Source organism: Stigmatopora argus, chromosome 18 (genome assembly GCF_051989625.1).
Source record: "Stigmatopora argus isolate UIUO_Sarg chromosome 18, RoL_Sarg_1.0, whole genome shotgun sequence".
In the NCBI taxonomy this organism is placed as follows: Eukaryota; Metazoa; Chordata; class Actinopteri; order Syngnathiformes; family Syngnathidae; genus Stigmatopora; species Stigmatopora argus.
In genome coordinates this window covers 13,834,350-13,846,861 of record NC_135404.1, presented here as the reverse complement: position 1 = coordinate 13,846,861, position 12,512 = coordinate 13,834,350, and the positions used below count along the sequence as shown (strand labels likewise).

The window sequence follows — 12,512 nt, the reverse complement described above, 5'->3', positions numbered from 1 at the left end:
TCTAAAACGTAAACGAGTTGACTTTGTTTTCACTGCTGTTCGTGGGAACCACAAATGCAACTGCTGTGGAACGCTTAGTGTACAATTTAAGCCACTTTTTTCTGTCATATTTCATCTAAAAATACGTCCAAAGTTTCACAACAGTTGCAAGTCAGGTCAGTGAAAAGTCGCCCACTAATTAGAATCACTTCACATGCTTTATTTCAGCACCCAGCAATAATTAAAAACATCTCGATTTATTATACATGTACAACATAAGTACACAATCTCTCCTTAAAAGTGGCTCTGCTCCCGGGAAGTTGATTTTTCTTTCTTTTTGAGACAACAATAAACAACATAAACAACAGGGCAGGAGATGCGTGCTATTTTTTTTTTTAGTGAAGATGAGACAGAAAAAGAACAACAACGGATGTCAATTGTAATGCTTAAAAAGAAAAGAAAATTGCAACAAGACAACAAGGTCAATTTTGTAGCACCAAAAAGTTCGGCAGGCTCGTTGTGTAAAATATGGCCCTTTTTTTTTTTTCTTTGATTAGAAAAACAATATGGCGGTGACTTTTTGGGATGAGGTAGCCATAAAAGCAATGAAGGTGACAATTTTACAACAAGGACACAGGTCACACTTTTTACAATTTATTTAACACCAGGAAAAAATGGTACATATCATTTGTTGCTTTGTAATGTCCTTCCGCAGTTGGGGTGGAAAACGGCAAAAGTCACCTGCGTTTCATTGCGTTAATCTCTTTTGTTTTCTTTCTCAAACTCAAGGGGGATATTTTACACAAGCAAATACGTTCTTGTTGCCGTGGGAAACGCATAGATTTTGTTCAATTTTTTTTTTGTCCTCGTGGAGTGGCAGTCCCGAAAAACGTCTCACGTATGGAACAAAAGTGGGAGTGGTTTGCGGGCCGAATGACTTTTCAATGCATAGAAAGTAGGATTTTTTTTTTTAGAGATGACTGCTAGAAAAAAAACAACAAGGTCATGTCCATATTTCTTCCTTTTTTTTTCCTCTTCTTTTTACAAGAAGCAAACAGGGCCAACTTCAACGCCGAATTCCTGATCAGGGGCACCAACATCCATAGGAGCAATGTCAATGATTGGCAGGCGGGATGTTTTTGATGTCTTGTAGTCGATAACTGTCTTGCCCCATGAGCCAGTGTGTGACTGTTGGATGGAAAGCAGAAAAAAAGCCGCTCAGAAATACGCCAAACAGCCACAGTTTGCCTTTAAAATGTTTTTTTTCTTGTTAAAAAAAAAACAGCCTTACCGTGCAGCCGTCCTCGCCGACGCTGTACGTGAAGCGGCTGTTGCCCTCGGCTCTGATCTCCACGTCGTTGGATCCCTGGAGCAGCAGGGCCTTCTTAAGGTTGCCGGTGGTGGAGTCCATGTAGGCGATGCTGTTCTTGCAGTGGTATGTGACGTTCTGGGAGGCCTGGTTGGCCATCAGACGCATGAAGGTCATCTGGATGCTCACATCCTCGGAGTCAGCTCCCTCCATGCCGTACTGGAACTGCGGGTTGGGGGGAGAAGCAGTCGTTTAGCCACTAGCGATCGCTATGCACGTGCTCTGGACTAGAGGGTTTCATACCTGGAATCCACCAGTCATGGACTCGCTGAACCAGACGTGCTTCTTGATGGGGTTCCTGCTCTGGTACCAGTTCTTCATGGGCACGGTGGACTGGGTGGGGAGGACGCAAGTCTGGCCAGTCTCCATGTTGCAGTGGACCTTGATGGCGTCCAGAGTGGAGCCCTGGTTGGGGTCCACCCAGTAGGTGCCTGGAGGAGGAGGGTGATGTCTCAGACCGCTGTCGATAGCCAAGGTTCTTTCTCTGTTGTGGTCGAGATGGTCACTCACCGCTCTTGTACTCGGGGTGGCACATCCTCAGGTCGCGGCACATGCGGGCCGGGCTCTTCTGGGTACCGTCGGGGCTGGTGAGCCTCTCCATCCTCTTGGTCAGAGACTCCAGAGTGGTGTCGACCTCCATGTCGCGATCGCGGAGAACGCTGGGGTCGTCGGCACGGTAGTGGCCGGAGCGGTAGGGATCGGGGCCCTTCTCCTGAGGCGGGTGGGGAATGGTGAATATATCACCACCACCAGAGGCACCGGGGTGTCCGGGAGGTCCGGGAGGTCCAGGAGGACCCTGGATGGCAGAAAAGGAGCTCACAAACATGTCCTGCTAAAACTGGAACTTGAAGCGTTTTGATCAAACTTACAGAGGGTCCCATCTCTCCATTACGACCACGGGGTCCGGGAGGTCCCATAGGTCCGGGCATACCGTTCATGCCATCTTTGCCAGGGGAGCCGTTAGATCCAGAAGGTCCCTATAAAGCGAAGAAGAAGAAGACAAATTCCCGCACTTGAGATCTCCCTGAAGGCGGAACATGGGACCGGCACGCTTTTTAGTACAACTTGTACTCACTCTTGGTCCAGCGGGTCCAGAGGATCCAGCGGGTCCTCTCTCTCCAGAAGATCCCTGAAGTCAGAAAAAGCCACCTTGAGCCAAGACTCATCAAAAAGTCCTCCCCAAGTTCGACGTCGCCGTCCAGACGGAGATTTGGCGATAGATGGACGATGGCCGCTACTCACAGGAAGTCCGTTCAGACCCGGCATGCCAGTGATTCCTCTGTGTCCCTTGTGGCCTCTTTCTCCAGCCTCACCAGCCTCTCCTCTGTCTCCCTTAGATCCGGCGGGTCCCTACATGCCAAACCAACCGGAATGTTAAGTCGACCCATCGTTTCGTGTCCGTGCATAACAGGAAAATGGAGTACGGAACTTACAGCGGGTCCACGGGGACCAGCGGGGCCAGCAGCGCCAGAGGAACCGGCGGGACCCTAGCGACGACAAAAGGATGCAATGTCAGATCACTGAGAAATCAGAGGATGAGGATATGTCAGTGTGAACAAGACTCACAGGCTCTCCACGCTCGCCAGACATGCCAGAAGGACCAACAGCTCCGGGGGCACCGGGAGCACCAGGAGGTCCTGGGGGTCCGGCGAGACCAGACTCGCCACGGTCTCCCTGCGGAGGCAATATTTAGTTGGACAACTCGGCACGTTTAAGTCTGTTTAAAGAAAGGCAAATAAATGTCTTTACCTTGGGGCCAGAAACTCCGTCACGGCCAGGTGCACCATCGTGTCCTTGAGATCCCTGTCCAAACACAGCCATATTTGATGGTCAAGGTAGGCTCTAAATACTAAATTGATCTCAAGTCTAATTATTTGATGGTTAGTTAGCCGAAAGTCAAGGTACGTTCTAAATACCAAATTGATCTCAAGTCTAATAAGGAGCAAGCCACCAGCGTTGGGATCTTACCTCACGTCCAGCCTCTCCGGGAGCACCAGCAAGACCAGGGGCTCCAGAAGGTCCAGGGGGTCCACGAGCACCAACAGGTCCACCAGGTCCCTGCTTTCCAGGCTCTCCCTAAATCCAAGCATTTGCGTCCAGTTGAGAAGAACGGGACGGATTCACAGATCTCCATAGTTCAAATATGTCAAAAACACTTACAGCAGGTCCGCGAAGACCAGCAGCACCACGCTCTCCATGCTGTCCAGGGCCACCTACCATACCACGCTGTCCAGTCACACCTTGAGGTCCGGGAAATCCAGCGGGACCCTACAAAGAAGGACACGCTTCAGTCACTCAGGCCAACATTGAACAGCCCATCATTTTTTAGACAAATAACAGCGTCTACTTACAACGGCACCATCCGAACCGGGAGATCCTCTCTCGCCAGAAAGTCCAGCAACACCAGCAGCACCAGGCTCGCCAGGGCGACCAGCGGGACCGGTCTCACCACGAGCTCCCCTTGCGCCTTCTTTGCCGACGGGGCCAGCGGGACCTACGGGTCCGGCGGCTCCCTACAGGGAAACGCCGAGAGGTCGGGTCGGCATCACTGCTGAGATGACGGTACCTCACAATTGAACCAGAAGAGACACTTACATGGGGACCGGCGGGTCCAACTCTTCCAGAAGGTCCGGGGAAACCAGTAACACCCTGCGCAACAACACGGTCGTTCAAACATGGAACTTGATACAACTTTCAAATATACAGAACCTCAGGAGATACTTACAGGAGATCCCGCACCACCACGAGCACCCTTGGCTCCAGGAGGACCAGCGGGTCCCTATGAACACATGCGTTTGAAAAATCAGACTGGAAGTACATTTTTATAACAAAAAACAGAAGTGAAAGTGCCGTGATGGCACAGAAAGTCCACCTGGGGTCCAGCAGGTCCAACAGGTCCACCGGGACCAGAGGCACCAGCATCTCCCTTGGGTCCAGTAGCTCCAGTCTCTCCCTTGGCACCAGCTTGACCATCAGCACCCTAAATTTGAAGCACAAGACTTTAGCACAAACTCCTTGTCATGCGTCATCAACCGTATGGACAAAGTCAGCTTCTTACAGGAGGTCCGGCGAATCCAGCAGGTCCAGCAGGGCCGGCCTCTCCACGCTCACCCTTTAGGGATGAAAAGTTACAACTATAAGCCCCGAATGTGCCGAAGACACCCCCAAAACAGCATCCTTTTTTAGAAGAAAAATAAAAACTTACAGAAGAACCACGAGGGCCGGTGGCTCCGACAACTCCAACTGGGCCAACCTCACCCTGAAATCAAAGGCAACAGAAATGAAATCAGTCCTTGTACTTGTCAAGATCCTTTCTGTTTTTGCTGTCGATGACTTTTCAGGAGCTCAACATCTGAACATCCACCAGCATTTCATCCTTGAGATATTTCAGGTACAGCACTACTTGGATCCAAGTCAAGTGTCTCACCTTCTCGCCCTGAGGACCGGGAGGTCCAGGGGGTCCGATAGGGCCGGTCATACCGCGAACGCCATCTTTGCCAGGGATGCCTTCACCTCCCTTGGCACCACCCTCGCCCTGTAAGGAGAAAGTTGGACTTGGTCCTGATCTGGCAGCATCACAGGACGCCAAAAGGGTTTAAGAAGTGGTTCTTACTCTCTCTCCCTTGAGTCCAGGCAGACCAGAAGCTCCACGCTCGCCTGGCATTCCCTGCATACCGGGACTTCCGGCGGCGCCGTTGGCACCGGGGGCACCAGACTCTCCCTGCACCAAGATAAGTGTTGTCATTTTCTTGATAATTCAACGGTAACAGCTTATTATCACATTGCTTGTCTTGTTCTAAGAAAGGTTCTCATTTTGAAAGCATTTATCTTCAAAATTCAAAACTTGCTTCTGCTATCATGTCTGCCTTCTGAGGTGAGAAGAAGAACTATAACAAGTCTGTTTATAACCCTTGTTACTCTACGCAGAAGAGTTTCTCCTGCTTACCTTGGCTCCATCGCTACCGGCGGGGCCAGGGGAACCACGGGGTCCAGTAGGACCATTGACACCGGGGGTACCACGCTCACCAGGGAAACCTCTGTCGCCCTGCGAGAAGGGAACGATTGGCGATCAGTTAAGGAACCAAGGACACCATATTTAGGTGACTTGCTGGACACTCACCCTGGGTCCAGATGGACCACCGGGTCCGACCTCACCAGCGACACCCTGACCAAAGAAGAATTGGTTACGAGTCTTTATGATACTGAGCTCTCAAGAGGTACCGTTCTAATCCCATGTGACTCCCACCTGCTCTCCGGGCTTGCCAGTCTCACCAGTAGCACCTTGGGGTCCGGGAATACCCTGTTTAAGAAAAAGAAGCGGAACGTTGACACTCGTCCCAAAACGTATCGACCAAAGATCAAATAGTGCCTGCAAAGTTCTAGAATTCACCTGGAATCCGGATGGTCCAGCAGGACCGCCCTCGCCCTTCTCTCCGGCAGGTCCCTGAAGAACAAAAGAACAAGTGATCAGAAACCTCGCAGCCTTTTTGTCCTCGGTCTTCTACAATGGGACATGAAATTGGACTCACAGCAGGGCCAGAAGGTCCAGGAGCACCAACATCACCATCCTTGCCAGCAGCACCCTGGGGGGCACGGAAGAGTCCAATTTAGTTTGTGTAGATGTCCAAGTGGAAAGACTATTTTGCACGGTAGAATGAAAGTTTTCAAACTTACGACGCTGCCCATAGCACCAGCGGGTCCTTTCTCACCGGGCTTGCCATTCTCACCCTAATGAAGAAAGCGAAAAAGTGTCAACATCGGATTGGAGACTTATCACCATGCCACAGACTAACTTAAATTCCAGGACAAAAACATTCACTGTTACACTTACAGCAACTCCCTTGGGTCCGGGGAATCCCATGAGTCCAGGCTGTCCTCTGGGACCAGTGGGGCCAGCAGGTCCAGCACGTCCGTCTTGTCCGGAAGGACCCTAAAACAAGATCGGAGTCTAGGCTCGAGCGGGAACAGTTCTGTCGAAAGCCTATCGGGAGTGAAATTTGAACTTACAGATGGTCCAACTTTGCCATCGGCGCCAGTGCTTCCGGGGCTACCAGTGATACCCTGTGGAGAAATTCCACACCTTTACAACATGTTGAGTAAGTAAAGTAAGTCACTAAAGCGAAGCAGAACTCACCTTGGATCCAGGTGCACCAGGACCGCCAGGAGCTCCGGTCTCCCCATTGGGTCCCTGAGGTCCGGCGGCGCCAGTGGCACCACGCTCACCAGGGGCGCCCTATCACACGAGCGAGGTTGAAATTCAACTTTTGCTCCGGTAAAACAAGAACGGGAACCACGCGGGAAGTTGTTCTCTGACTCACCTTTCCGCCGACAGCTCCATCAGCTCCTGGGAAACCACGAGCACCAGGGGCACCCTGGGTAAAGAAATTGACAACATCACTGCGTGCTCAGACTTCTGTCTGTCCGGGGGCTCTTTTAACTTGGTGGACTAAGAGCGAAGATAGCGAAGAAGAAGAAGAAGAAAACGAGGCAGCTACGTACACGCTCTCCAGCGGGTCCACGGGGTCCACCAATGCCAGTCTCTCCGCGAGGTCCTCTTTTGCCTTCCTCGCCAGATGGGCCCTGAAGTCCCTGAATTCCAACGGGTCCCTGGGAAGAAAGATATCAGGCAAGTTTTGTTATCCTGTTACATCATTTCAAGATCAGTAATCATTTATTGTTTAAGATCTGTTTTTGCATGTTTCTATGTTGAAACTTACAGTCTCTCCCTTGACACCAGGCTCTCCCTTGGGACCAGCGACACCGGGGTCACCCTGATGACGGAAATACAAGCCGTTGGATATTGGGTTCGATCCCAAACAAAGTATATCGTTGTCCTTAGATTACGTACATTGTTACCCTTGGGGCCGGCAGCACCGACGGCACCCTGACCTCCAGCGGGACCGCGAGCACCGGGGAAACCGGGAGCACCAGCAATACCGGCGGGACCCTGTTGAGTGGCAAGAACGGGGGACCTGATCAAGATCTGGATGGGAGCGTGCCAGGTATTGCCTTATCTTATACTTACAGTTGCACCCTTGGCGCCGGGGGCACCATCAGTTCCTGGAGGGCCCTAGAGAAGTAGCGCCAATATTACCACCGTGTTTAGATTCCTCCTCAAAACGTGGCCTGAGCGGCACAATGGAAAAAACAAACTCACAGAAGGTCCAGCGGCTCCAGAAGGTCCTGGGTTACCAGATTCACCACGAGCTCCCTGGGCTCCCTCGCCACCACGGGCTCCTTGGGGACCAGTCTCTCCCTAGGCGTAAAAGTGTTTGAATTAGATTAGATTACAACTTTATTTCATCCCGTATTGGGGAAATTTCTTGGTTGCAGTAGCAAGACAGACACAAGACACACAAGACATTATAGACCTAAGTAAAAAAAACTGGAGCCACACAAGAATGTTATGTTGTTGTTGTTGTACTTGGTTCCAATTTTCGAGTTGAATTTTTCAATTGATTTTTACTAGGTAAATAGATAGTGGGGGGTGCTGACAATGTCAGGGAACACCACACCTGGCCCCACGGAACACCTAACCAATTCAATTTTTTTTGGTTTTGTCCTATTATAACGGTGAGATTGCAGTTCAACTTTTTTTTAGGGTGACATACCTTCAAACCAGCACCACCGGGGAATCCAGGGGGTCCAGCAGGTCCAGTGGGTCCCTAAAACACGACAAGACATGGGACGTTAACACGCAATCCAAAAGAAGAGTACAGGACACCTGCAAATGAGCTGACAACTACTCACAGGGGGTCCACCAGGGCCAGAGTTACCATCGTTACCACGAGCACCCTGCAAAGAAGAAGGTGATTGTAGGTCAAATCAAACGGAGAATACCAACGCTAAAAGCGCGCAAGCTAGCTCATGGCCCTTACAGCAGGGCCGGCGGGTCCGGGGCGGCCTCTCTCTCCGGGAACACCACGAGTACCCTAAAAGAACATTTTAGGTTTGGTTTAGTCCAGACTGCCTCCATGATTTAAATCTAAATGATGGCCGGAAGACAGAAACCCACCATGGCTCCGGGGGTACCATTTTCACCAGAGAGACCAGCTTCTCCCTGTAGACGGACACAAAGGGGGTTTCAGGCGCCAAATTTGAAGGATCTTCCGTGGAATTGTTTGAGTCCTACCTTAGGTCCGGCAGGTCCGGCGTCTCCCTTAGCGCCATCCATACCACTGAAACCCTGAGGGCGCAATCAGCGACGTGACGTTAGCACGAATAAGAGACTGGAGCTAGCAAACCCGCGGCGGATGTTGCCGACTCACTCTGTGTCCCTTGATGCCGGGAAGTCCGGGAGTTCCGGGGAATCCGCGGGTACCCTGCAGTATGAGGAAAGTGTCAACGTGGACTCTGGTGTCAACTGATAATCGACCGTGTTGGGGTTACCCACCTGCAGGCCAGAGGCTCCACGCTCACCGGGGCGTCCGGGTTTGCCAGCCTCACCCTATCGTCGCCAGGCACGGGCAAACAATTAGCTCGTGCGTTGGGGATGCTAAAAGACTCATTTGAATAATTGTCCACAAAAAACTCTTACATTATCTCCATTCTTTCCTAAGGGGCCAGCTGGACCACGAGGACCCATGGGGCCCTGAAACCCAAAAAAGATCATTGCATTGTAGTGAACGTGTTGGCATGATGCTAGTTTGTATGGGTTTTTGAAATGAAAAGGCACTTACAGAAGCTCCGGGCTCACCGGGCTCACCGGGGGGACCAGTGAAACCCTGAGGACCCTGATGGAGATACAAAAAAAATGAAGGTCAACCAAACAGCATCCATATTTAAGACTGGTTTTAAGGCTGTTGAAAGAAACACTTACAGAAGGTCCAGGAGGTCCTGAAGCACCACGGGGTCCCCTTGGGCCCTGTTGAGGAAGATGTGTGCAAAGTTAGCACATGTTTTGAAGATAGGGGGTTTCCAGATTTGGAAAAGAAAGCTTTCCTACCGCAGGGCCAGGTGGGGATGGGCCGCCACCGGACTTGGTGTGGTCCACATAGCTCATTTGAGGAGAGAAGTTCTGTCAAAGGGAAATGATTGGATGTTAGGCTTTGAAGAAGTAATGCTGCCACCACGCAGCGGTTATGAAGATTCAATAATCATCTCGAGTCATTTAGCAGGACTGTGTTTGAAGTCAACGTACTCCGCCACCAAGGCCTGGGGGTCCAGGGGGTCCAGGTGGGCCGGGGAATCCAGGCTGTCCGGGGATTCCATCATTTCCAGGAGGACCCATGGCACCCTGCAAAGACACCCAAAGGACCATCAGATGCAAGGTATGGTTTTTGCTTTCTGACCAAATCGACATTCATTGCTGATTTGGCTTTAAATTGGGTTCAATTGACTACGCTTTAGCTATAAAACTCATTGCCTTTAAACTTTGATTTTGTATTGCCCCAATGAACTTTTGACCTTGAACCTGAATCTCATTGCCCGCTAGCATATAGCATGAGTTTAATACTTGTTTAATGGGGTCAAAATGTGCCTAAAGTGATGTTTTAACATAACCAGACCACTAGTGGTTGCTAACGTGCTAGAAGTAGATCTTGTCACCCAAATGAAATGTTGAAGTGACAACATTTAAGGTCATGAAGATGAAATGATGACTTACCACGTCTCCCTTGGGACCAACATCTCCCTTGTTTCCCTATGGGCGAAAACAATAAAAAAAAAGTGAGGTTTTGGGATACGTATATAGCATGTAAAAGCTAAAAATGTAAACATCTGTGTAAAGGGCTGGTGTTCAGAAAGCATGCATTAGCATTTCTTGAAGTGGATTAAAAGTGGGAAATACCTCTTGAGGGTTGTAGGGTCCTAGAAAGGAGGCCAAAAACACAAGTTCAAACCAGATTAGTTTACATTTAAGCTCGCAGTTGCAATCAAATGGAAAACATCAACAATTCAGCAATGCGTTTGCTCTTTTTTCAATTCCTTTGTGACACTAAACCCAAATTGCAGCTGTTTTTTTATGGCTTATGGATCAATTGGGAAATTTAAAAATGAAAAAGTCACTGTTATCTAACAAATGGGTTTTTTTAACATGATTATACTGCAGAACTATGGAACTTTAGCTTCTGTCACCTGATTGATGCAGGAATCACTTTAATGCTTATCCTGTGTAAAATGTCTTCTTACTCAATTTTATCATTTACAAACTGTGAGGCAAATTTGTTGATCGCCAGTCATCTCGGCCATTTACCATTTTTGCTAATCAATGTGTCGTTTTGAACAGTCCGTGGATTTTTTTCTTGACAAACTTCTGACCGATCATCACATTTTTAGTAATGATCCTTTTCAAAAGTAGTTGCTTACTAAATCTTCATAAGATTGTCTCTTATTTGATTTATTTGCTGACAAAACATTAACCTTAGCTCCATTCCCTCAACAAAGGAAATAAAACCAGGCATTTTTTTCCTTCCTCAGGAGACTGAAGACGCACTAGGAAGGAAGCGATTCATAGCACCCCCGTGTCTACACGCCGGATGCCTGTTCTACGGACTTGAGTAAGTCAACATAAATTCCCAATTTTCTTGCAAATTCCCGACTGGCACGAAAGGCCGTCCTCCGTGTGGCGACGCTCAAACTGGGGGAAGTCGTACCGTTTTGGTCGGGGCAGATGGGGCAGCATTCTCCCTCGGGGATGATGGGGTCGGCGCAGTCAGATGAGTCCTCGCAGATTACCTCGTCGCACATCACCGTGCCGCTGTCGCAAACACAGATCTGGCACGGTTCGGGTTTCCACACATCTTTGTCGTTGTACAACTGTCCGTCGAGCGTGCAGCTGCCGAATGTGCCTATGGACGACAAATTAACGGTCAGGTTTGACCAAACGTGGCGGCGTTGACTGTGTCAAATAGAGTACAAAGTTCTTTTCTTGGGATTTGGAGAACTTGTTATCATTACAAATGAGGCCCATGGCAATAAAAAACTATTTTAGTGGATTTAATATTCCTATTTTTCTGTTTTCTAGTTAAATAAAACTGTTAAATATGCGTGATTTAATGAATAGCAAATCGAAGTGGAGCCTTTTTAGCTGTTGGAGGCCTATTTTGAAATGACAAATGTGTCAGTACCAAGAACGGCCGTTAGAGGGTACTGTCGTCGCACAAAAGCGCCCCCTCCTCCAACTCTGATTAATTGACTCTCCACGTCACGTCTCAGCAATTTTTCCATTGTCTCCACTCCTTTTTTTACCAGCTGTCTACAAACTCAACGACAGTTTTTCCACATCCCATTATTTCTTTTATCGACCAACTTAATCATTCCACTACTTATATTCGACATCAATTTAAATGCTTTTGCTCTAAACCCACCTCGACTTTGCAATTTGGCCTTTCCACATCCAAAAAAATCCTCTCTTAGTGGAATAGTAAGAACCCATAAACAAAATCCCCCTTTTTAAGTTCCCTTTTTATAAAGCCTCCCCTTAAACTGTCAATCATCCCAAAGTTTTGTCCTCCTCCTCCCAAATTAACCAAAGACATCCATCCACTCCTTTAAAAGTGGTAACTTTCTTTCTCCTGGTGGCCCCTCTGAACCTAAACATGTGTCAGACGGAGCAGATGCAGCTGCACCCCCCCTCGGGAAGGAAGGCACGCACCGAGCGTGTACGTGCACGCCACCAAAATAAAACACGAACCTCCAAAAAGAATCCCCCTACCCCCCCCCAAAAAAAACAGAGTACGCATCCTCTCTCTTTCCAGCGATCCGTCCGGTCCTGATGGGGGCCCCCACGGGTCCCGGACCCCCCAACCCCCACCCCTAACCCCCCCCCCCCCCCCACCTCCAAAACAGCATATCTACTTTATTATAAAATCATACTCACTATCATCCTCGCCTTGACCTCTCGCCAGAAGCACAGCAGCGCTGAGCAAAAGCGCTAACCGAATATCCACAAAGCTGAACATGTCTAAATATTAGACATGTAGATTCTCTGTGGCACGGGGGGGTCCTTTTTTCGTCTCCTCAAACGCCACTCATACACGGTAGGGTCCGGTCTGTGTGTGTAACTCCAATCCAGACCCCAGCAGAAACTCCCTACTGCTTCAACAAATCACTTAGCGGGGCTTTTATATGGGGCCGAACTTTTTCGGGGAGGGACCCCATCCTTCCAGCGTGGACGGGGGGGCGGGACGAGGGCCGGTGGGTGGCTTTAAACACGTCCCAGGCG

The 12,512-nt window shown here is 49.4% G+C and overlaps 1 protein-coding gene across 1 annotated transcript; it reads right to left on the bottom strand.

Moving 5' to 3' along the window:
- Positions 1-620: 620 nt before the first annotated feature.
- col1a1b (collagen, type I, alpha 1b) lies at positions 621-12,371 on the bottom strand. Its single transcript, XM_077626518.1, has 51 exons — positions 12,168-12,371; positions 10,942-11,136; positions 10,137-10,156; positions 9,954-9,989; positions 9,489-9,584; positions 9,294-9,365; positions 9,168-9,212; positions 9,028-9,081; positions 8,886-8,939; positions 8,742-8,795; positions 8,617-8,670; positions 8,481-8,534; positions 8,364-8,408; positions 8,227-8,280; positions 8,099-8,143; positions 7,960-8,013; positions 7,506-7,604; positions 7,374-7,418; positions 7,197-7,295; positions 7,066-7,119; positions 6,848-6,955; positions 6,667-6,720; positions 6,483-6,581; positions 6,356-6,409; positions 6,180-6,278; positions 6,023-6,076; positions 5,878-5,931; positions 5,739-5,792; positions 5,595-5,648; positions 5,469-5,513; positions 5,295-5,393; positions 4,962-5,069; positions 4,776-4,883; positions 4,554-4,607; positions 4,407-4,460; positions 4,221-4,328; positions 4,074-4,127; positions 3,944-3,997; positions 3,700-3,861; positions 3,509-3,616; positions 3,317-3,424; positions 3,098-3,151; positions 2,915-3,022; positions 2,782-2,835; positions 2,591-2,698; positions 2,424-2,477; positions 2,218-2,325; positions 1,859-2,144; positions 1,592-1,779; positions 1,271-1,513; positions 621-1,167 (listed from the first exon to the last, which is right to left on the bottom strand). The coding sequence occupies exons 1-51, from the start codon at positions 12,247-12,249 to the stop codon at positions 1,021-1,023; spliced, it is 4,353 nt and encodes a 1,450-aa protein (XP_077482644.1). The 5' UTR covers positions 12,250-12,371; the 3' UTR covers positions 621-1,020.
- Between the last annotated feature and the right edge of the window lie 141 nt (positions 12,372-12,512).

Excerpts from the sequence above, each read along its gene's own strand:
- col1a1b (XM_077626518.1), bottom strand. The coding sequence starts at position 12,249 with ATGTTCAGCTTTGTGGATATTCGGTTAGCGCTTTTGCTCAGCGCTGCT. Across the intron at positions 6,279-6,355 it reads ATGGCAAAGTTGGACCATCT|GGTCCTTCCGGACAAGACGG; the intron begins GTAAGTTCAAAT and ends ATCTTGTTTTAG. Across the intron at positions 3,998-4,073 it reads GTGGTGGTGCGGGATCTCCT|GGTGTTACTGGTTTCCCCGG; the intron begins GTAAGTATCTCC and ends GTTGTTGCGCAG.